Below are 25,080 nucleotides of genomic sequence, written 5' to 3' on the forward strand. Positions count from 1 at the left end.
AGGTATCCCTCTGAGTAGATAATTCCTCAGATTCACAGTTGCGTTTATTTTCCTATTCTCAAACAAATGCTTCATTGAAAAAACTTCTGTTCATTGAATAGTTTAGTCAAGGAGTTTTCAGTGGAGGTGGGAGAGCAATGGAAACCCAGTTCAGGGCCCGGCCCCATGGCTGAGTGGTTAAGTTTGTGCACTCAGCTTCCACGGCCCAGGGTTTCGCTGGTTTGGACCCTGGGCATGGACGTGGCACTGCTCATCAGGACGTGCTGAGCTGGTATACAACATAGCACAACCATAGGCACTCACAATTAGAATATACAACTATGGACTCGGGGGCTTTGAGAGAAGAAGAAAAAGAAAAAAAAAAAAAGAATATTGGCAACAGATGTTAGCTCAGGTGCCAATCTTTAAAAAGAAAAAAAAGAAAGAAAGAAACTCAATTCAAAAAGGGCTTTCTGGGGCTGGCCCCATGGCTGAGTGGTTAAAATTCTGTGCATTCTGTTTTGGCAGCCCGGGTTCGCGGGTTCAGATCCCAGGCGCAGACCTACACTGCTTGTCAAACCATGCTGTGTCAGAGACCCACATACAAAATAGAGGAAGATTGGTGGCAGATGTTAGCTCAGGATGAATCTTCCTCAGCAAAGAAACAAACAAAAATAAAGAACTTTCTGCTAGAAGTCTTTTTACTCAAAAAATAGTGAAAATATTTCATCTGTACTATATATTATATCTTCATAAGAGACTGATTCTTTAATGACCAACAATTATGTGCCCTAGAATTACTTTATTTAAAGCTTGAAACAATCTCCAGGATGTCCTCAATAGGAACACTGTCCCAAATCCTACTTACTGAGAATGTCTTCACCAGCTGCCTCCAATCCTTCCAAGAACATTCTTTCATTTTTATGGCAAATGAAAGCTGTCATTTCATTTTTTTCGGTGAAGAGGATGATTGCAAGCAAAACAATAGAGTGAAGAATACAATGAAAACAGTAAACAAAATTTTGAAAACTAGTATACAGGAAAAAGAACACAGAAAATAAAGATGATTTAATCTCTCTTTTTTGCTAGAACGGCTATAAAAATGAATGATACTGCTGTGAAAATGAGTCTTATCTAACCACTCAGTTATTTATACTTGCTTATAGATATATTAACAGCAGAGAAAGCAAATGCATTATTTTTCCTGTTTTTTTTTTTAATGGTATTTTTGCTAACTGCAGCTAGAGCCAAACAAAACATGAAATACTAACGGTTTAATGCTGATACCTAAGCCACTCTCCACACATTCTCTACTGCTGATTTGCACTTCAATTATCCGTCTTCATTTGTAAGAAACAGGTACCTCCAGTAAGGGTAGAATGAAAATTATTACATTGTACTCTTTACCATTTTTTTGTATGGAAGTGCTCTAGGATTATCTTAGGCGATGACAGTGATACCCACAACCAGTTACTTGCAGTTTGTCTCAAAAACAGTAGGTGTGAGTTACGTGTTTCAGAGGGGTGTGTCCTCATGCTTTGCAAATAGGGTACTGCACAATCCTGATAAAGACATCCGATCATCCTTTAAAAAAAGACCCAAAATATAATAGGAATATTCCATCAGTGGCTGTCACAACCACATACATGTTTTGATGGATTAAAAACTACTCTACATTCCCAAAGTTCAATTTGTGTCATTTCAGTTTTGATCAAATGGGACCATAGCAATAAATTGAACAAATGAAAAAATAACTTTTTAATCTACTGTAAGTAATATGTGTATAAGTTTGAGGGCTATATATTTTCTTAGTTAACTTCTGAATTTCTAAGGACCACCATGTTTTTTATTCCAATATTACAGACCCAAAAAAGAATATTAAAAATGTATACTATAACACATGTATAAATTATTGGCGTTCATCAGCTGTATGAGTACTATTTTGTGTCAATAAAAGAATAAACTTCTTTTAATTCATCTATAGTGTAAATTGAAGGTGTTTTCTACATTCAAAGATGGTAAAATGTGGAAAAATATGCATCTTTAAATGATAAGATCAGAAGACATAGAGTTTGCATCAAAACCTTTTTTTTTTAAAGATTGGCACCTGAGCTAACAACTGTTGCCAATCTTCTGTTTTTTTCCTGCTTTTTCTCCTCAAATCCCCCCAGTACAGAGTTGTGTATTCTAATTGTGAGTCCTTCTAGTTGTGGCATGTGGGACGCCGCCTCAACGTGGCCTGACAAGCGGTGCTTTGTCCGCACCCAGGATCTGAACCAGTGAAACCCTGGGCTGCCAAAGCGGAGCGCGCAAACTTAACCACTTGGCCACAGGGCCGGCCCCTCAAAAATTTTGTTAAAGCTTTCAAAAAATTTCCTTTTTGAAATACCTTACTATAATTGGAACCACATTAATTATGGCATTTATTGTAGTTCAAGGAACTATTCTTACTTCAAGTGGGCCACTAGGACACTTTGTGTCTTTCCTACATGTATTTGTATAATCATAAGCAACTGATACTTTTTTTTCTAGCATATATCACCCTTTTAAAAAATTAACTTGTTTGAATATTGTCATATTAGTTATATATTAATGTATAACAAATTATCACAAAACTTAGATGCTGGATTTTATTTTAAAAGATTGGCACCAGAGCTAATATCTGTTGCCAATCTTTTTTTCTTTTTTCCCTCCGTCTCCCCAAAGCCCCCCAGTACATAGTTGTGTATTCTAGTTGCAGGTCCTTCTGGTTATGCTATTTAGGTACTTTAAAACAACATGCATTTGTTATCGTACGGTGGCTGTGGGTCATGAATCCAAGCATGACTTAAGATCTTTAAGATCTTTCACAGGTTGCAATCAAGGTGTCATGAGAGGGACTAAATAGATGATTGTTGGGAGGATTCAGTTCCTTACTGGTTGTTGGACTGAGGGCCTCAGTTCCCTGATGGCTTTTGGCCATAGGCCATGCTCACTTCCTTGCCACATGGTCCTCTCCAACATGGTAACTTGTTCATAAAGCCATGCCAGCAGAGAAGGCAATAGGGAGAGTCTACTAGTAAGATGTAAGTCGCAGCCTTTGGGATTAATATACCTTCACCTTTCCTGTATTCTGTTGGTTAGAAGCAAGTTACTAGGCCAGCTCACACTCAAGAGGACGGAATCATACATCAGTGTGAAGACCAGGAGGAAGGAACATTGGGGACCATTGAGATGTACACCTACCACAATTATTAATGCAAAATTTACTCTGAAAAATAGAAGACAGGAAGATTTAACAACTTTTCTAATGATCCTGTTTTATTCTCTCCCTTATAACTATGTTTTTACTGTTTTAAAACTTATGAACAGTCTATTGTTAGAAGATAATGTAATAAAGAGGAAAGAGAGAAAGACTGTTTTAAAATCTGAGTTTAGCCACTTACTGGCTGTATTACACTAGACATGTTACTTAATTCCTCAGCATTGTATGATTTATCAATTAAATAGGATTAATATTCAATATGACCTAGCTGAAGGCATCCTGGGAGGGAAAAATAATATATTACTTTCCAAGGATTTATTGAATGACTATAGATGCAAGGATCCATGCTAGATCCTCGGGATGAGAAACTAAGTAATAAATCGTCTTTTCACAGAACAGTAAGTAATCTGGGATGAGAAATAATATTTAAACTCTGTAGAAATTTGTCTGGCCATAAGAGTCACTCAGCCAATGTTGGCCCTGCAGAGGCCTTTTGTTCTTTTTCTATTTTCTTTTACTAAATATTGATTGTTGATCCTTCAGTGACAGCAAAGGAGCGATTGTTATCCTCAGGAGATCAATTGAAGGAGCAACAGTCCATCTTTCTCCAGCCCCCTCACCTGTTAGTTTACATTTCTTTACCTCTTTATCATTTCCCATCTTTCTTCCCTGCCCTCTAAACTCACGTAAGTACAAGGCGCTTAAAATCTTCTTGAGGATTTGGACTGAGGAAAATAAAATACCGACGATGAGAATATTGCCAGGAAGTATTTATTGATGTTGGTATGTGGATTTCACCAGAAATAAATTAAATCAATATATAATCTCTGTATTCAGGGATCATAATTCCATTTGGTAGAGCTATTTAGCATTGCCATTCAGAGGAAACGAAATGTTTTATTCATAAGTGTTTTTTGAAATCGAGGCCAAGCATTCATATTTCTGATATGAAAAAAACACATTAATATTTAAATATCTATCTCTAAATTTAATCAAATGCAATTAGCATAATGGAAGTAAAAATACAGATGACCCTAGTCAATACAATTTTTAAATGGACTATAAAATTACTGTTTATTGAAATTAAGCTTAAAGAATTCAATTTATATTTAAGAAGCTATTTAATATGATGTTATTTTCTATAGCCCAACACGTGCATCTTAAAAATCTTTTTCCTTATTTTTCCCATTTATATCATTAGAAATCTAATTCACTGTATTTTAAGAATTAACTTAGCATTTGTGAAAGTACCTTGCTCAGTGGTTGGCACATAATAATTGGTGAGATATAAAAGTTGATTTTCCAGAACTGTCTCAAGATAAAATTAGGTCTTACAAACAAGGACCAACTAGCTAAAAATGTCCAGTGTAGGTGTTTTAATATGTAATAGTTCTGGCTCCAGCACTACCTTAGAATCTGCTGATAATTTATACTGGGATCCCCTCCCTGCTCCTCTGCCCTGCACCCCTGTCTTGCATTACAATGGTTACCAGGTGTTATCGCCTGAATTCTGGGACTGGTAGGGGAAGAGGTGAAAAGACATTGACAGGCCGTGAGCAGCATGATCAGTAATTCTGATGGGCACCTGACCATGGAGGCAAAGCCAGCTGACCAGGGGAATTCAGAGACCGTCAGCTGTGGTACGGGTGACCCAGCGTGTACACGCAGAGAACAGAAACCCAAACATTTCAGGGAAGCTCACATAGCCTCCTGGTGGTGGTATGTGGTCTCTTGGATTCCTGTTGGTCTCTGTTGAGAAGTAGCTAGTCCCTAAAAACCTACACTATGATCATTTGAGGGTGATCGTTTTGGTAAATAACCCCAGAGTTGTGCTGGCCTCTGATGTAGTGTAGTTGGCTTAATATTTTCCACTAGTGTCCTGCTGCTAAAGTCTGTGGTCCTGCTGTCTTGCCTTTTTCTCTCTCCCTTCTAATGTTTGTTCTGGTTCATGAGTTGCTTCCTTAGAACACTCTTGATGGTATGGGGCTCTGTGAGGCTGCCCTCCGACTCACCCTCCTAGATGCATTCATCAGCCATTTCTATCTACCACCTGGTCTGTACTTCTGGCTTTCCCTCTCCATCCCTCAGCCAAGCCTCAGAGATGTTGACTAGAGGCTTAGAAGAGGAAGAAAGTGCCAGGAGCCAGGAGACTGACCCTTAGGTCACTTGCCATTCGATTTCTTTTCCTGAGAGCTCTTCTTCAGAATTCATAGTTGTTCCTGGCTTTCCAGTGGGGTGGGAATTCTACATTCTATCCTTAATTCTCTCCATACTGAGATTCTTAGGAAAGCTATATAGATTCGAAATTTACTGACTTTCAAGGCATTAATCCTACAAATAATATTGAAGAAAATACAATTTGAAGTACAGTGCTAAATAATCCACAACTTTATTCTGTCCATTCCCTTGGAGCCTAACACCCAAAGCCTCCAGCCCAAAAAATAGTGTTAAATCAGTTGAGGTATAGCAAGGAGCAATGTGTGTCATGGGAAATTTTTTAAATGCAGAAATTTTAATAACTTTAAAATGCTTCTCACTCAGTTTATATTGTTCATATCTCTATTTCTCCCTGTTGAATTTTAATCTTTTTAAAAGGAGTGTTGTTATACCTTTAAATCCTGATTGTGTATCACAGTATCTGGTTTATACTGAGTCTTAAATAGTTGTTCATTGAATCAACTAATTAAGTGATGGAATGATAAAAATTTTGATGGTTTCTTTTCACTGAAATATTGTGACAATGCAGTTTGCACTATGATGTTATATTTTGAAATCTTTTGCTAAAATATTCAGAACATAATAAATCAAGCCATTAAAGAGCAACACATATTGTGTTGACAGAGTAAGCAAAGTCAAGAGAGATGGCTCCCTTTGCTAACACAACCCATTACTGCTCCATATCTTTTCTCATTACCACTGGTTTAAAATGAGATAATTCTGTTTGCAATCTATTTTGTTTTGTAAGACTGTGTCTACGTTGTTATTAAAAAATACAAAATATTGTCTCACCTACAATATTTAGTGTCCTTTCTCCTCATACTAACATTTCTTCTCAAGGATCTTTCAATAGCACACTGAACATTCAAAATATTGTCAGGAAACTAAAATGTCTGGGTTGATGTTATCAAATAAAAAAAATAGAGGACTTGCTTTAAAAGATAAAATTACCTTTACAACAATACTGAGTTAATAATTTTTATCACCAGATTATCTTTAATATTTAGGTCAGACTAAGAGATAAGATATTTAAAGTATTAATAAAACACTTTCATGAAAATCATCACAGAATATTTGCTTTTGCTTCAATATGAACAAAACTTTCACTTGGATGACCTCAGATGAAAAATCTTTCGTAGCTCTGTGAATGATACATAATTCAACTTCTTTTGAGAAATCATTAATTTGACTTTTTCAGATATAATTTTAAAAGGTATGACTAAGGACATCCCTAAACAGTGAAGAATAAAATACAATATATGAATTCTAACTCATAGTTCTTGAGTTTCTCTGGGATTTACAAAGGATTGTTAGAAAGCTTAGCATATAAGTCATAAAAATATTATTCCTTATTTATAATTTATGTTAGGAATTTGTGTGTGAATAAAGTGGGAACCATAGAAGCCTGGTGGTATTTTTCATAGCGTTCGTTCTTATAAATAATGCAGCTCTGTTGAGTTTGTTTCCTTAGTTGGCTGGCCTTAAAGTCTGCCCTTCCCTATTTTGGTTCTGTTCCATCAGATACTTGTAAGTCTCAATGCCTTTGAGAATAACTCTCCCACCTTTGTGTCTGTCTCCAAGGGAAAATGTAATCTTACTTTAGTCATCTCATCAGCAGTAGGAGTTTCTGTGCTGCAGGCTTCGACATCAACACAAGTTGTGATGAGCCAGCCTGCTGACATCGATGAACACTTTATTAAATTACACACTCCCCTAAGCAGGCACAGGCTTTCAGAGCCCTAATATTTTATGCACTATTGCACTGACTCCCTGTTTGCTGAAACTGTGAGTGTCCAGGCCAAGCTGAGGGTATAAAGTCTTGATGAGATTATGGAGAATTTTTTAACAAGATTTGGCATACTCTTAGGTGTTAGGTTTAGTCTATTGTTTTGACAACTGATAACTAAAATGAAAGAATAATAGGAAACAAGATGGGGCATACAATCTAGGGCATCTTTTTCTTTGGAACGGCAGTGGCTCAGAGTAGAATAAAGAATCATTGATCTGAATAAAATTTCAAAATGATAAATCTTTTCTTGATACTGCATATTTATGTATGTAATTAGTATGTAGTAGGTTTTGTTTCCTGGATAATATATAAAATTGTGTGTTCTTAAGTGGTTTTAATTATTAAAATATTTAGCATTCGATAAAAGGAAAGTGTAATGAAGGTAAATATTGTTTTTAAAAAATGACATTTGTCCTTTTGTAGAATAGCCGTCCTACCAGGTGTGAGGTGAGATCTTATTGTGGGTTTGATTTGCGTTTCCCTGATGATTAGTGAGTTTGAGCATCTTTTCATGTACCTGTTGGCCATTTGTATGAAGGTATAATTTACAGAGAGTAGAATTCATCCTTTCTAGTGTAAAACTCTATGCATTTTGACAAGTGTATACAGCCTTATAATCACTATCACTGACAAGATAGAGAGCGTTTCCAGCTCACTGAAAAGTTTCCTGATGCCACTTTGTGGTGATTCAGGCCTGGCAACCACTAATCTGTTGTGGTTTCTATCTGTATACTTTTAGTCTTTCAATAATGTCATATAAATGGAATCACATGCTGTATATGATTTTTGAGCCTGGTTTCTTCTGCTTACATAATGCCGTTGAGATTTATCCATGTTGTTACATGTATCAACAGTTCATAAGTTTTTATTGGTAAGGAGCATGCCATTGTATAGATGCACCAAAGCTGGTTTGTCCACTCACTCATTTGAAGCCATTTGAATTGTTTACAGTTTTTGACAATAATGACTAAAGCAGGTATAACCATTTACATACAGGCTTTTGTGAACAAGGGTTTTTATTTCTCCTGGATATATACCTAGGGTGGGAATGCTATATCAAATAATAAGTGCATGTGGAACAATTTGAGAAACTGCAATTTGTAATACAATTTATTTTTATATTATTTATATTAATTATATATGTATATAATTTTATATAATGAATATTATATTTATATTATATTTTATCTGTATTAAATGTATGTATACTTGCCTTTCATCTCCTTGATTTGGGATTAATTTATTCTTTTTGTAAAAGTCTCTTAAAAGGAAAGCTTAGGTAATTGATTTGACAAGTTTCTCTTTGCTGAAATTGCTATTTAATGCTGTAAATTTCCCTCTGAGCACTTCTTTAGCCACATCACACAAATTTTGAAATATATTGGGTTTTTTCAATTTTTATTCCATTCAAAACATGTTCTAATTTCTTTCGTGACTTCTTCTTTGACCCATGTGCTATTTAAAATTTCTTGTTCAATTTTCAAATATGTATAGATTTTCAGATCTTGCTCTCTCTCTTAGTTACTAATTTAATCTGTTATAGTCAAAGAAATGTTGTATGATTTCAGTCTTCTTCAATATACCATGACTTGTTTTATAACCCAGAATATGGTCTTGTTACTGCATCTGATAAGTATACTTGAAAAGAATGTATATTCTGATATTTTGGGGAGGAATGATGAAGGTGCCTACTGTAATTGTATAATGGTTGATTTTTTAATTTCTTCTTTCAGTTCTATCAATTTTTGCTTAATGTATTTTGAAGCTTTGCATACACATTTATGATTGTTGCATTTTCTACATGAACTGGCCCTTTCCTCATTATATAACAGCTTTCTCTCTGCTGGTATTTCTTGTTCTGATGTCTTCTTTATCTGACATTAATTTAGCCGGCCCAGATATTTTATAAATTAATGTTTGCATGACAAATATGTTCCATTCTTTTACTTTCAACTTATCTCTAACTTTCTACTCAAAAAATTTTCTTTTATATAGTATATAGTCAGGTAATACTTCATTACCCACCGTGGTAGCCTGCAAGCTAGGATACTAAGCTTCCTAGTATTTGGAAGAACTTCACTCATCCTAGTAATTAATTCTAAAAATAAAATGCAATTTACTGTAAGCTTATTACAGTTTATTACATTTTTGTTATCCATTTTTTTTCCTGGTGATAAATCCACCTAATCAAAGTAAAAATTAAAATTAAATTGTCGTGCTTTATATCCATAGACCTTATTTGCACTGACTTTGGCAAGTGTTAATACCATGAAAAATGTAGTAAAACTATTTTTGTCCCCAAAGTTAACTAAGTTAATTTCTTTCAATTGCACAATTTCTTTTCAATTGTGACTTTGTAATTGTGCTTTATAATGACAAACTTAGAATGTATATTTGTGCTACACAACAGATGTATACAATATTAGGGGAGAAGAAACTGGAAAGGACCGCTACAAGCTTTAAGATCTTAAATTGTATTTCGTCTATTGTGTCTTCTCATGTAGTTTTATCATCATTTTCCAACTGCCGTGTATTCTTGTTCTTCAGAGCCTTCAGGTAAAGTCAGTGTTAGAGATACGAGCCCACTGTTTACTGTATCTATACAGCCTGCTTCATTTGTATTAGAATCCAAAGACAAAAAGTGAATCGAATGGTTTTTACAAATAGAGCTGAGGAGGGAAGAAACTGATAACTCTAGTCACGCAAAGCCCTGTACTTCCTTATTGCACTGTGTTCTCTGTTCCTCTGGATCCTTTATTTCTTCCCTGGTTGTATTGAAAAAATTGAAATCAGCTGGGTATTAGAAGTTTCGCTATCAGATGACACTTCCACAGTCCAAGATAAGTTATGGAAGTGGTCAATGGTTATGTTTAAATGGGTGAATATACATGTTTACAAAAGAAATCAGGAGATATCTTGAATGAATACAGGAGGCTTCCATTCTAGAAAGTTAGGACTTGACACATATTCCTTTTTTGTGACTGCTTATTCTCATTCCATAGCTGAGAGAAAGTGAGAAAACTCTAAATAAACTTTTAATTCCTTTTCTATATCCCCCCTCTCATCTCCCAGCCTCCACTTATCTAGGATTTCATCTTCCTAGGTGGTGGTAGGAGGCAGGAAAATAAGTTAAATTGCCCTCAAATGTAAATGCATGCTATATAATGCTTCCTTTGATTGACTCAGTCCATTAAAGGCCATTGAGGACACACACACGCACAAATTCACGTACGCACAAACTCATACATACACACACATAGCGATAAATAGGAGGATGCTTTTCCTCAAGATGCTGAATGCCTGTTTGGAGGAATAGTCAAAAGTCAGGTACCACCACGTAATAAGTATACCCAGGCAGAAATTCAGACGGTATCCTGTACACATGGAGGGGAAGTATACACAGAAGGTATACCAACTCTCTGAGGAGCTAGTACTCTGCTTGAAATTGTAATTTGCAATTAAATGAGTGAATGGCATTTTATAGATTGTGTCCGAATGGTCCAGAATTTAGATGTCCTGCTTTGTTTCTGGCACTAAGCTTAATGCACTAACTTCTTATTGAAATGATGAATCTTTCTGGTTCCCACAGTGATTGTGATTAAATATGGGTCAAGTATATAATTATTTCAGGGGGCCAATGCATAATCTCTTTTAATGTCTGAAAGCTTACAATTTCACTGGCTTCAGCAAGCATAGATTTTTGTTCTAGTGATTTTTTTTGGTACTATATTGGATTTGGGCACCAAATGATACAGTGAAGCAGACTTGTAAACTCTAATTCTTCTAACTGTTAAAGTAATCACAGGCTGTGATTTCCCCATTGGTGTTTGCACTTCCAAAAGAAAAGTCAGATACACACATATGAAAAGCAAAATTTCTTCAAGTGAGTGGCCATAAAACTTATCACATGAAAGAGTGCAAGCTGTAGGTTGCAAGATTTCCTATGAAATCCAAGAGGCATAGCTGGCAATTAATTAATTGTGGTAGGACCGGGATGGGGGTGTGAAGTTAGTGAGGGGAGGGGGCAGAAACCACTAAGCACAGCCATACTTTTTAAGGAAATTTTTAAAATCTGTTTTTTATTAACTAATTTACAACTTTAACCAATTCCAGTTTTCCTTCCAAAGACCCAATTCTTAAAAAAGAACAATTCGCTACTGAATCTTTGTTCTCAAGGGGACTTGAATAGCAAATTTGTACTTAAAATTCAACGTGTCTGTGATACGTTTCAAATCAAAAGCAATCTGTGGAATTTACATGTGCAACCACATTTTCATGAACGTTTTTAGTAAATATTCTTTACCCAGAACCTTACTATATGTCTCCAAGTACTTCCATAGCCTGTGGTTCCTAACCTCCCATGGTATCAGAAATCTCCCACTCTCTGCGGGTCCATCTTATTGTGCTCAGCAAAGTGGAAGCTAGTCAGGATGTCTTCTAGATAAGAGCATTAAAATGTAAGTTTTAATCATAATAACATCTATTCATTATTAAATTATGCAGGACATTTCAGAACAGTGCAGGGGGAATCTGGTGACCTGAGTTATGTTTCTGGTTCTGACACTAACTCTCTGAGACTGAGCACATCACATAACATTACTCTTGAAACTGTTCCCATATCTGTCAGATTAAGTTACAGGAGGAAAAATTTATTGCTGAAACTCAGTTCAAAAGTACTTGATCATCTGTTGCTGCTAAGGTCAGGGCTGGTTTCTCCATTAGGCAGAGTAAGCACAGGGCCTAGGGCCCTCAATCATTTCAGGGAGGGACCCATGAAAATGTTTTAATTTCTTTTAAAATCAGAGGAAAAGTTGAACTTTTAGATCAAAGACAATGCTTTACTATATAATATTAATATATGTGTCTTTATCTGTATGCAGTTGTAAAATATATTTTCTTTTATTATTTTCTCGAGGAAAAAGCCCCTGAAGGTAAACTGCATAGGGCCCATGAAAGCCCTAACATAGCTCTGGCTAAGGTAGAGGAAATTGTGGCTGAAGGATTAGATGATTTGGATTCCATGTTGTAAGAGGCCTGGACCTAAAGTTAAGTTTGAGCTTAGTCATCTTAGAATTGTGTCATATAATCAGAGCGAAATTATTTCATTATCAATGCATATGCTCTTCTCCCCACCCCGAGCTTTTCACATTCTTTGCCTTATTTATGGCCCATTACATATTCATGACCCATTATTCCAGTTCATGGAACACAATTCCATCCTGTTGTGTTGTCAGAACTCAGTTTAACTCCCACACTTATTTGCACACAACATGCACACACGTACACACAATGACACTCTGTCTCCTCTTTCCTGGGTGTCATCTAGGACATGATTTCCTCCAAAAGGACTTCTCAGACCACCCATGTTGGAGTAGGTGCTCTTTTCACCCATTCACACTGTTCATTCTTAGATGGGAATGATTCTTAGAATCATTTCAGTGTTGTTTACATTTGACAGCTTTCTTGTAGCAAAACGTGTGGCACATAGACAGCGCACCATGAACATGGCTGAGAGGCTCAGTGACCCCATCTATAGAATGAAAATTCTAAACACACTCCATTGAGATGTGTGAAAAAAGACACAGCTACAACGATTTCTACCACTAGTTCATTGGGGTGCTCATTATAACACAGCTTAATACTCCACATATTTCCAAAACTAATAGTATGTTTTAGAGTCTAGAGTCTATACTTAGGCACTGATACCTTTAAGAATCAAAAAAAGTAAGAAAATAAAGAAATAAACCTTCTTGTGTTGTCTTTTTAGTTCAGTTGAAAACTGTGAAAAAAATACTATTTAGCATTGAGCCAAGCATTATGAAAAATAGAAAATAAATTACGCTCCAGTCTCTCTGTCCTCAAGAAAATGAAATTTACCTCACGCAATGCTATTCCAATTTTATATTTCAGCTACAGATACATAATTTAGGAGTTAATCCTTTTTTGTGTAATGGCTCTCTACATAGAGATAAGATAGGCTATCTACAAATGGGCTTTTTAGTATTGTGCAAATATTAAAGCATAATTAGAGTTAAAAATTAGTGCTGATAAAATTTTCAGCTTCTTTTGTTTAAGTCTGATTGTCTCATAAATGCATGGCACAAAGATCTGTCTTATGCTTACTGTGCTTATCCTCATGTAATAACTATAATTATACTTGTAACTTAAGTAGATTTTTAATGACCAGTGATATATCTCCCCATGTTTGTACCTTTGGCTAGTTTTCACAAATGACTATCGCAAGTGTTTTTGCACTTTCAGGTATAACAGCAAGGACACATTTTGCAATATAGTTAATCCCAGTTTGGTACTTATTCTACACATTCATATAGTAGAACATGCTAAATGTGTAGTCATTGTTTACGCACTATTTATTGGCACATGCGCAGAAGGTCTTTGTAGAAGTAACTTTGAATGGAAATGATCTTTAACAGATTCTTTCTTCCAGTTATGAATATTTTTTCTTGATGTTCTACTAATAATGCATTAAATGAGGAATGACACCCTCTCTTGGATAGGAATTCTTAATAACACTCCCAAGCTCTCTATCCCCATCTCTTCACTTATTGCATTTCAGAAGCAGTTCAAGTGCTGGATCAAAGAAAATTGGGTACCAGATGGCTTTCATCCTAACATCTTTAAGTTACCCTGAGAGCGTTCTTGCTACCAATTTCCCCATAATGAAATAAATCCTAGCTACAGTAGAATGAGACTTCCAGGAGCAGCAGGTGTAATGTCACAGCTGTATTAGCACTACTAACTTGGTCGTGGATCAAGTTACATCTGGGACTGTCACACTTGCTGCTGAAGTTAAAAAGGCTGCTGAGAGAGTAGCAAGAACTCTTGGGTGCTGTTCCTTAGCCTGTTAGCAGAACATGGCCACATGAAGTTATGTGTCTCACTCAACAGTGCTTCTCTTTACCCTTGCCATATGCTCTATCCATCGACCACCCAAAATTGATGTGGGTTATAGCTGGTTTTACAAATTTTCATTTTAAGGTGTTAGCAGGTAGTATAGCTGGAAAAATGTATTACTGGTTTGTGTGCAGGTCACATTTCTGGAGAAGAAAATTAATTTCAAATGGTTTTGCTTGAAGAGGAAATTTAATCTGAGAAGAATAGCAAGGATCAGAGCTTCTTGGAATTCTGTCTGCACTGGTAACAATCCCCGCCATGTTTGATAACTTATCTGAGACTGGCAACCCTTTGTGTTGCGTATTTCATCCAACAGTCGGGTATTGATTGCCTGTTTGAATAACGTCTTGTGTGAGTTTTGTGATGTTGTATATAAATAGGATATAAGCACAATATGATGTAAATGATCCTTGGCTTGTTGCCGTGCTGTTTCAGGGAAAGAAACAAAGTTTCCTCTCACTGAAATATTTTAGGGAGAATGGTAATATTCAACCCAATTCAAAACATATTTATTGAACAGTTTGTGCAAACCCTATATTAGTAACTTTGGATGGAAGACATAAGACCCTGCTTTAAACTTACAGTCTGAGCAGAGATACATATATAAATAAATATTTAAAATAGAGTGATGAATATTCAGTGTGGAACTATACATTTTCTATGCCATTAGAGCACAGGAGGCAATGTGTAATGAACTCCTGGAAAATATGATTAGGCATATGGACTCATATTATTTGTGTCCTTCGCGTAATGCTTTGATTCGGTTATCTCACCTGGTGTGTTATAGTAGATGCATAAACTGGTATCAGCTGCTTAAAAAGGAAGTATTTAGTATGCACTAGCATATTTTAATTGTATAAACACACCTGAAAAATGTTCCTTTATTTCTCAGTGTTGAAATTTCATTAGACTGTATTGGTGCTATGAAACTCTAAAAGAATTAAAATTGTTCATCCATAGAGGTTTGAGTTTGGTCTCAATAATCTTTAGCATTTTGTTACAATTATAAATGGTAAAATTAAAGGAAAAAAAGGATGATACATTAGGATCTTAATCAACATAATCAACTGACTGGAGAATGACTAATTCCTTTTATTAGCCAAGTATGGATTGCAGCTTAATTGATCACCCGTGATGTGTGGAGACTTAAATAATCATGGAGATACATCAAAATGCCTATTATACTGTATTCTGCGATCCGCTGTTCTTAGCTTTCTATATAATAAAATTAACAGGTTATAGAGAAAATAATGGTAGTGAGAAGTATTTCAGAAGAGTATTGAACACTCTGTGATGATAGAAATGGAATAAGATTCAGTGAGCAAATGCTTTAAAATGTATCTATAAATGAAAACCTAGTTTGTAGTATGATCAGGAGAATAATTGCTGTAGTGTGTGCTGACTTGAATCAGACAGATTCTTCTAGTCAAAAAAATTCCAGGAAAATATTGATTATTTAGAAATAATGTTGTGATCTTCCCACAGTAGTCACCTTATATTGTATTTTCCCATCAATGTAGTAGGCCGCATACTAGGGTTGTGAGACATGAAACAGGAAAAACTTATAAACACATCCTGAAGATGATTTTAGGTTTGGAGAGGTCTCCACCTCTGCTGTTCAAAGCGTGTGGTCCAGCCACATGGGCATTGCAGGGGAGCTTGTCAGAAATGCAGGATGTTGTGCCCTACCTCGGACTTGCTGAATGAGAATATAGATGCCTGACAAGAGCCCCGGGAGACGTGAATATAGAAGGTTTGAGAAGCGCTGGTCTATAGGAATTACCAGAATGCAGAATGCTGAGGGATGGTCTAATAATTCTTAAACTTCATTTAATGTTCATACTAAATTATTTTTGAGATTAAAATAAGGAAATGTGGTTTTGCAAGAATTTCTTGAAAGTGAAAGTTATTAACCGGAAATAACATTATAGAATTTCATTAAATTTTAGCATTTTCATTCCAGGAAATTACTGTGGTCTCAACCTACTTGATTCCTTCTAATTATAACTCTGTTTATAATTTCAAACAAGTGCAACTCCCTTATATAATATTTTCATATTCTAAAATTCAGCTTTTATTTTTCATCATAAATAGTCCAATCTATTCAGGAGGCTCTTTTATGAACATATTAATCACTTAATTCAAGAAATGTTCACTGATACACCTATATAAACATAAAAATGTGCTATTCACCAGTGAGGGAAATTCAATAATATATGAGTATTTAGACATGATTCACAATTATATATTAGTGGGGGAGTAGTTTGTACATGTAGATATTTACACAAGAGGAATGAAATCACATGCTCTTCTAAAAACTTGTATATGAATGTTTATAGCAGTTTATGGATAATAGTGAAAACCTGGAAACAAGTCTAGTGTCACAGGAATGGATAAACAAATCATGGTATATCCCTATAATGGAATGCTACTAGGTAGTAAAAAAGGATGACATTTTTTGTTCCACGTGTAAGGAGCTTGGAAGTTACTCCTCCATCCTAAAAACAACAAAAAGCTGAACAGACTGAAAAACCAACAACTCTTCTTGGATATCCATAAGAGATGGAGGCCTCAAGACAAACTACTGCCCTCAAGATTGGAGACATTGGCAAATAGAGGGAAGCGCAGCTCACCAGCAGAGACATCTCTGCAGAAACCACCACAAAACCAGTCATGGGGCAGGAAACCTGAACTGCAATTGGCAAATTGCTGGAGACTTACTGGACACACGTCTGAAAATTCAAAACTCCAAGAAGCCCCAGTCACAGGGGGCCCTCCTCAATATTGTGAGATTTACCTCAGGGAGCTTGATCAGGTTCCCACAATAAATATCTGAGAAAAATCCCATTGTGCTTCCCACAGGGGGAAGGGAAAAGGAAACATTTTGAAATACCTTAGATCACTGTTCTTAACAAGGTCTGCCCTCAGGGGAAACTAATTAACGAGAGTCTGATCTGCCGGAGTATTGTCAGGTCCTAATTGCCCTGGGAGAAGAGAAAGATACAATCCAGTCTTCTCCAGCCACCCTGCCCCATCTAACGAGGGAGAACAAATCAGAAACACTTGTGAAGTTCATAGTCCAGAAGCACAGGCTCACTGATAGACAGTACTAATCATAGACTATGGAACCCTCTCCCTGCCCCGACACCTAACCATCACGTTACTAAAGAACTATTTACAACAGTTCCGTTTCCCAGTACATCACGTTGGCTATCAAGAAAAAAATTACAAGGCACAGCAAAAGGCAAAAAGCACTAATTGAAGAGACAGAGCAAACACCAGAACCAGATATGGCAGGGCTGTTGGAATTATCAGATGGGGAATTTAAAGCAACTATGATTAATATGCTAATAGTTTAATGGATAAAGTACACAGCATGCGAGAACAGATGGGCAATGTAAGCAGGAGATGAAAATTCAAAGAAAGAACTAAAATGTAATGCAAGAGATCAAAACACTGTAACAGACATGAAGAATGCCTTTGATAGGCTAATGGGTAGTACTAGGACATGGCTGAGTAAAGAATCTCTGAGTGAAAAGATACATCAATAGAATCCTCAAAAACCTTATACATTCATTCTTATACATTTGTCCAAACTCGTAGAATATACAACACCAAGAGTGAACCTCAGGTAAACTATGGACTTTGGGTGATTATGATGTATCAATGTATGTTCATCCTTGGTAAAAAGATGTACCACTCTAGTGAGTGATGTTGATAATGGGAGAGATTATGCATGTATGGTGGCAGTGGGTATATGGGAAATCTCTATACCTTCTCAATTTTCTTGGAACTCTAAAACTGCTCTAAAAAATGAACGACTGATAAACATACAAACAAAATGAAATAAAAATAGGAAATTATGTGAAACAAACCAACACTTAATTTGCCCAATGTTAATTCTTCCTGGGTATATTCTATGTAGCTAGAAGCCTATTTATTAGCCTTTTCAAAACATTGCTCCTTCATTATAAATACCACAAATAATCAGAGTTGCTCACAAATATTTTTAAGATTAAAGAAAGAGATGAAATGAGAAAGGCTGTTGCTTCAATAAGTTGTAAAGCTTTTATAGAAGAGAGAAGATACCCTGGATTACACACACTCTCCCCTAACTCTCAGGAACAGCGTAAGTTTCTGGAGACTATCATCTAGCATGTCCTGACAGACAAAAAGACAAACATTGCTTTGGTAAATAAATGTTCCTATTACTTAGAATCCAATCCATTGAGTTTCTGTAAAGTCAGTGCTTTGTGATCTAAAACCATTTTGTGCATCAGATAATTTCTATAAGTATAGCATTACATGATATATTTTAATACAGTCTACATCTGTCATGTTGGATGCTTCATGTGTTGTGGAGAGCTCCACTGTCATTTAATACACTCAAGGGAAATACTGCTTCACCATTAATCTTGTTTCTAAAGCATGTTTGCATTGACCTTTAAATCTTAATAATAAAACAAAAAAAAAGTAAACAGATTGCTTACAAATCATTGTGGATGAAAGCATAAATGTCAGAGCTGGAGTACTTAGAATGCATAGCCATATTAGAGAAGTAGAACTCAATCCTTTTAGTCCCCAAAGCACTTATTATAACAAATATTTTATCATATCCTGAAATAAAATTCATACCTAACAGGAAACAAACAAAACAACCTACAGAGAAAAATGTAAAATAATATCCTAACAATATGAATGAAGAATAAAATAATTATGATTTTAAAATGTATCTTTTCATACATAAATGTTGACGTATAACTAGAGAAGGTAATGGCACTCAGATGTTTGAATCAACTTATTGTTCACTCATTCATTCAAAGAGTTTATTGAGCATCTACTATGTGCAAGGTTCTGTTCTAGACACTGAAAACAGAAGCAAAGAGCAACATTCCCTTCCTTCATGGGATCAGAGCAGGGAAATAGAATATACACAGGATAAACAAATAAAGCACATGTAGCATGTTGGTATATATGAAATGTTAGGAGAGATTTCCAGAAAGCCCTCATGGAAGCAGAGATCTACCTGTGTCATATTTATGGGGAAAAGCATTCCAGGCAGAGGGCACAAGGAGAAAGATCCTGGTTGAGGAGAGGAGCATATGAAGTGTGTTGCAGGGTAAAGTAAGAAGGACACGTTGACTGGAAAGGAGTCAGTGTTGGGAGTGGCCTGGAGGATTGAAGCGAAACATGCTGTCAGAGGAGTGACCGACAGTCATGAAATTGAGTACAGAATGGTAGGTCCTTGCCAGACACTGAGTTTTACAAAGTGAGTTGAGACGTCATTGCAGCGTTTTGTGCAGAGTCGTGACATGATCTGACTTACCTTTTAATGGGATGTCCCGGGATATTTCATTGCAAAAATAAGTGCAGGGAGGGAGGTGGACAGCAGTCAGGAGCCTATTGCACTAGTCAGGCTGGGGCATCATGCAACTCTAGAATGGCATTGTGACAATAGGGGTGGTTAGAAGTGGACAGCTTGCCCAAGTGTATCAAAAGTATAGCTGACAACATGATGAAATCCGTCTACAAAACAGTATTAATTATATTACAAATTGATTTACTACAGTTGAGATTTTTTTCTACTCCAGGAAACTCTAGGTGTTCCACAGACCAATCTAAGAGGGAAGAGAGGAGAGGTCTTTGGCCCAAGGCACTCCTGTTTTTGGTTTTGTTTTTGGCTTTACTTCTAACTTAAAGCAGGATTAAATTTGAAGAAATTGTGCTGCGGTTTAAAAAACATTTAAATATCATTGCATTGTACAGAAGATGCGTGTTTTCTGTAGTTTATTTAAATCACTATTTTGTTTTCAGTGTTTTAATTTATGTTAAATTGCTCTGGAAAATTTGACATGCAAAATTAATTACATCTCAACTCTATGTAGGGATTATAATTTCTGAAAACCGTTCAAGTGCCAGGAGAAAAAAAAAATAAAAGCTTAATGTATTCCTTCTTTAGGATTTGTTTGAAAGAAATTATTTACCATTATCTTTTCTTAAATTGTAGACATGTCACTAGGCGAGTAATGCTTCCCAAAACTACTCATTATTTTATGTAAAAGAGGAAAAGTAAATATTTAGGTTGCTCTTATTAATTAATGTGTATCACTTTAGGTTTAAAGTGACAGGTAACATTCATGATGTTGTCAACTGACTTTTTTTATTTGTTTGTTTGTTTATTTCAAGGTTTTGGAAACATGTCCGAAGCACTGATGAAATGTTGGAAACCAGTTGAAACACAGTAAAATTCAACCCAATAAAATAGGACTGCTTTTTCTTCATCCACGTTGGGAATTTTCAAGAAGCGAACTATGACAATATATCAATTTTTGCTACTGTTTCTACTCTGGGTATGCCTGCCACATTTCTGTTCGCCAGAGATCACGTTCAGAAGGACTCCTGTGCCCCAGCAAAGACTTTTAGCTGCACATGTACCTAGGAGTGATGGCAAACTTCTGCATCGTCAAAAACGTGGCTGGATGTGGAATCAGTTTTTCTTACTGGAGGAATACACGGGATCTGACTATCAGTATGTGGGCAAGGTAAGTCTGCATTGAAATGGCAAATATTTACGCTCTTTCTTGATATGTCTCAGGAAAATTTGAAGATTATCAAGACCATCATTCTTATAAAGTTGATTCTCTAAATATCCCTAAAGCAATTTTTGTTTATGCGATACAAACTATAATTTGAAAAACTATGGAGTGAATGAATATAGAGTGATAAAGGTAAGAATTCATTTACTGGAATTGTTTCTCCCCAATACCTCATGGATTAAAGAGATACTAAAAATTGCAGCTTTAGGATTTGTAGTTAGAAATCAATGATAGTGAGAAAATTATGTCAATATAGTTGTTTAAAATGACAATGCATATGTATAATATACAGCACATATCGCTGTTGACTTCAGTGAGGAAGAAAAGATATTTAAAAGTTGTTTAATATGCTACAGAATGAGAAAACAAATGGCATTAAAAATATGACCTAGGGCCAAAAATAATTGCTTTTTTATAAGAAAACTTATTCCAGATATGAGTGTTATTTATTTTTATTCAAGTCCCACTATGATACATTTATATAAAGGAAAAATAAATAGGAGCACAAACAGATAAAGTAGTTTACTTATTGTGATATGATGTGGGCAGAGACGAGTTTTCATTCTATCCAATTATAATAGATAGTGAAGAAAATTAGTTTTGGTTGAGAATGGACTGAGAAGTGTGACATACAAGTAGCAATGAATGCTTTTATCTACTAGACTGTACTAAATTCCAGTTTTCTTTCTTAGCACCATCTGAGTCTAATCGAAGTTAGATAATGTCTTCAGAAAGAATTCGTTTTAGTAGTCAGGGTTATTATTTTTATGGACAATCTATCAAAATACGTCAGAGAAAAAAGAAGTTAAGCACACTAACAAAAGGAAAACAGATATAATCACATGTGAATACCTCACATGTTAACACTGTGAAATTGATAGGTACATTATTGTGTTGGTGACTTTTGCATTAACCTAAACTTTAATAGCTTCAGTCAAATAATTAAAACTGTGCTAAAAGTTTTTTTCTTCTAAGGAAAACTATTTTTGAGAGAATACATTTTCACTGATTTTAAAACGCTTTGATATGTTTTTTCATGTTCCAGGTATTTCAGTCCTTTTTAAATGTCTGGCAGTGTGGCCAAGATAACATTAAAGGTTAAATGTCAAATTGACTAGAAGGAGAAGGAAAAGAATCAGCAACCTAAGCAATATTACCAGAAATCACTTAGGAGCAGACTTGTCACAGGTCTCATCTGATTGGCGGTCTAAGATCAGAGGGTTAAGGTAAATTTCGTGGTTGCTGCAATAGGCAACTTTTATATAGGAAACCAACAACATGAAAGTGTAATAATAGAAATCTGGACTGTAGAAACTGTAAAGTATCAGTTTCCTTTTGTTCTTCCTAGAGGTAGCACTTATTTGGCTTATTTGCATCTGTTTTCTTCATCTTGTCCTTAATGAGGATCTAATAAATGTTGGTAAATTAAATTATCATTACATTATATACTCTCACGTGATAGTCAAGTTACTTCTTATGTATTTTCATTTGTTCTCTCCCAAAAGAATATCAATACCTTGAAATCAAGAACCTTGCTTCATATCTCAATTTGTCTCTAGCTCTTAGAGTAGAGCTTAATATTCAGTTGATTGAATTGACTTGAGTTGTATTGAATCAAATTCCCAGAATCATCTGATAGCGCTGGCCTCTTTGGTTGAAAACTAGTCCAGAAAATGACTTCACTATTGGCAATTAAAGCTTCTAAATGCTTAAGATGTATGCATCTTTATATACAACTGAAATTTTATTCTTCCTTGCTATGCTCTATAAAAGCAAACTCTTTAATGAGGACAAAGATGAGGAATTTATGGGATGTGTTCACCCGTTCCTTTCTCTACAATATGTGCTGAACTACTGGATCAACAGAAATTTATTAGATTCTGTAGCTATGAGTTTACTTCTAATGTCCAAAGTGTCTATTTCTTAGCTTATATTCCAAGTCTCCTCTACTTGTATTATACAATTACCTATTAATTATTTATATATTGCATTAACTACTTATATGATTAAAAACTTTATTGAGGTGTAAACATATGGATTTGTGTATGCCAAAAAGGCAATGTGCAATATAGAATATTTTAATAAACATACATTATAATGAATATAAGTTGAGGCCAAGATACATTTTCTTCGTGAAGTATACAAAATTCAAAATCCTCTAGATATTCTTTCCAACATTGTTTCTAATAAGTTTATTACATAGTCATCTTTTCTGTCAGAAATTTCACTTCCAGTTTTTACTACCTTTAGAGAAGGCTTCTTCTTTAGGCATTGATGCTCAGTGATTCAGTATCTCTAGGTTAGCTTAGGTGTAGTAGTCATACATGTCCTAATTACTCAACATGTGGGAAGATAGTGATAGACTCCCCATTGAGGAGGGTAATATTTTGAGAGCTCAGAATAGGAACAATGGAAAGAATTACACTGGTGGGAATTGTCACTGGTAGAAAGAGTGGACAGCACATGCATGAAGAAGGAGAAAAATTTTAAAACACCAAACAATTAGCCAACCAAATCCTATAAAGAATGGATGGCATTTAATTTTTCAGATGAAAATCCATTACTGCTTAGGGAGTTAAAGCAGAGAGAAGCTTAAGAAAAGCACATAACTCTCAGAAGACCTAGGATGTAACTCTGTTTGGGTCACTGTTTTTCTTTCAGTGGTTAAATCAGCTAACATCTCCTGGCCTTCATTTTCTCATCTATGAAATCAAACTGTATGATTATGTCAGTGGTTTGATATATATATTCATTTTATATACTTAATATATATCATAATTTATATACATTCATTTTTAATATATGCATTTCCATCTACATTCAGTTTTAATTTAATAATATTTTAAAATATAAATATAAAATATGTGAGTATTTTAAAACTCATTTAGGAAAAAAGAAGAAATAAAGAGAGACAGAAAAAGAGAAAGTCCAGTAGCTAAATTGTCAGTGCCATAACTGTTATTAAGAAATTAAGCCAACCAATAATGAACTCAGTGCATTTCTTTGTTCAGCTCTCAATGACGTAAAAGCATTTTCCTCTAAATCATTCAATCAAATAGATTCTAAGCCAACATATATTCAGTGTAAGTTCTTTTCCTTTTCAGTGAGATAATCACAAAATGGACCTTTAGGAAATTTCCTATACATGATAGAGATAACATGATAGAGTTAGAGATGAGAAGGTGTTAACCTTCTCTACCCTTTCTTTACCTTTCATAGCAAGGGGTTTAAAACTTGAACTTCAAGCAATTTTCTTTTAAGCTATGTTGCTTTCATAGCACAAACTTCTATAAACATATTAAAATTTCCCAATTTAAGATTTGAGAAACACTGTAATTATAAACTTTTTAAAATTAATGTAATGTCTTTCACATGTAGCTTTTAATCACAGTTTTCCATTGCCTGATTTAGTTGCCCTGGACAGGTCATTTCAAATTTCTAGGCTTCCAAATATTCAAATAAAATAAATAATGACATCAAACTACATATTTCTTGAATTTACTTTTAGGTGTAACAAATATATAGCTCTAAGAGAATTACTAATTTTATTTACTGCACAAACTTTGTAATTTATATAATAATTATTCTCAAGTGGAGAAAAGCATGTTAAAAATAAATTTTTAATCAAAACCAGAGATTGAGAAAAATCCCCAAACACCAAAAAATTAATAATATAATTAGGTAACAGTAATCTTGATTCTGAATCAGCGACTAAGATCATTCACTCTGGGAAGTAAAAACATAGTATTTTTTTAAATACTTAGGATAACTGTCTATATCTTCTTGATATCATGAAAATAACTGGGTGGAAGAAGGAAGGCTACCGGCATCTAGTTGGCAGAGGCCAGGGATGCTGCAAAAATCCTACAAAGCACAGGACAGACCCCCATAGAATTTTCCAGTCCTAAATGTCAATAGTGCCAAGACTGAGAAACTCTGTCCTACACCTCCTTAGTTTGCCAGAGTCTTTTACATTTTCCTAAACACCTCAGTCTCTATGTTACTTCTTTCTGGGTTCTTGCTTCTGAATCTGCTCTCAATTATCATCATACTTCTTTCCTTCAAAGTTGCCATTAGTATTTACTTTCTACAAGTTGGGTTTCTCTCAAGGTCTCCTCTCCTTCCTGTCCTGTCTAATCCTTAGGGCAGTTTGGCTTCAGCCTCTTGATCATCCTTCTCTGTAGACTTGTGGCCCCAGAAACCCACTGTGAAGGGAGTATTTATTCATTCTCTCAGCAAATATGTAGAAGACCTTCTACTACTCAGATACTACTCTGGTATTAAATATTCACAGGTAAAAATGTAATTTCTCTGCTAATAAAGTATCTGCCTTTAAGAGA

General features: G+C 35.2%; 1 protein-coding gene across 1 annotated transcript in view; it reads left to right on the forward strand.

Annotated features, from left to right (window-relative positions):
• The window catches only part of CDH10 (cadherin 10), a 169,695-nt gene that overhangs the window by 36,350 nt on the left and 108,265 nt on the right, over positions 1–25,080 (forward strand). Inside the window, exon 2 of the mRNA XM_005604335.4 lies at positions 20,331–20,686. Within this exon, the coding sequence (XP_005604392.1) occupies positions 20,456–20,686 (231 nt within the window). The 5' untranslated portion in view covers positions 20,331–20,455. The remainder of the gene's footprint in view (positions 1–20,330; positions 20,687–25,080) is intronic.

The sequence above is a fragment of the Equus caballus genome, chromosome 21 (genome assembly GCF_041296265.1).
Source record: "Equus caballus isolate H_3958 breed thoroughbred chromosome 21, TB-T2T, whole genome shotgun sequence".
NCBI classification, from domain to species: domain Eukaryota; kingdom Metazoa; phylum Chordata; class Mammalia; order Perissodactyla; family Equidae; genus Equus; species Equus caballus.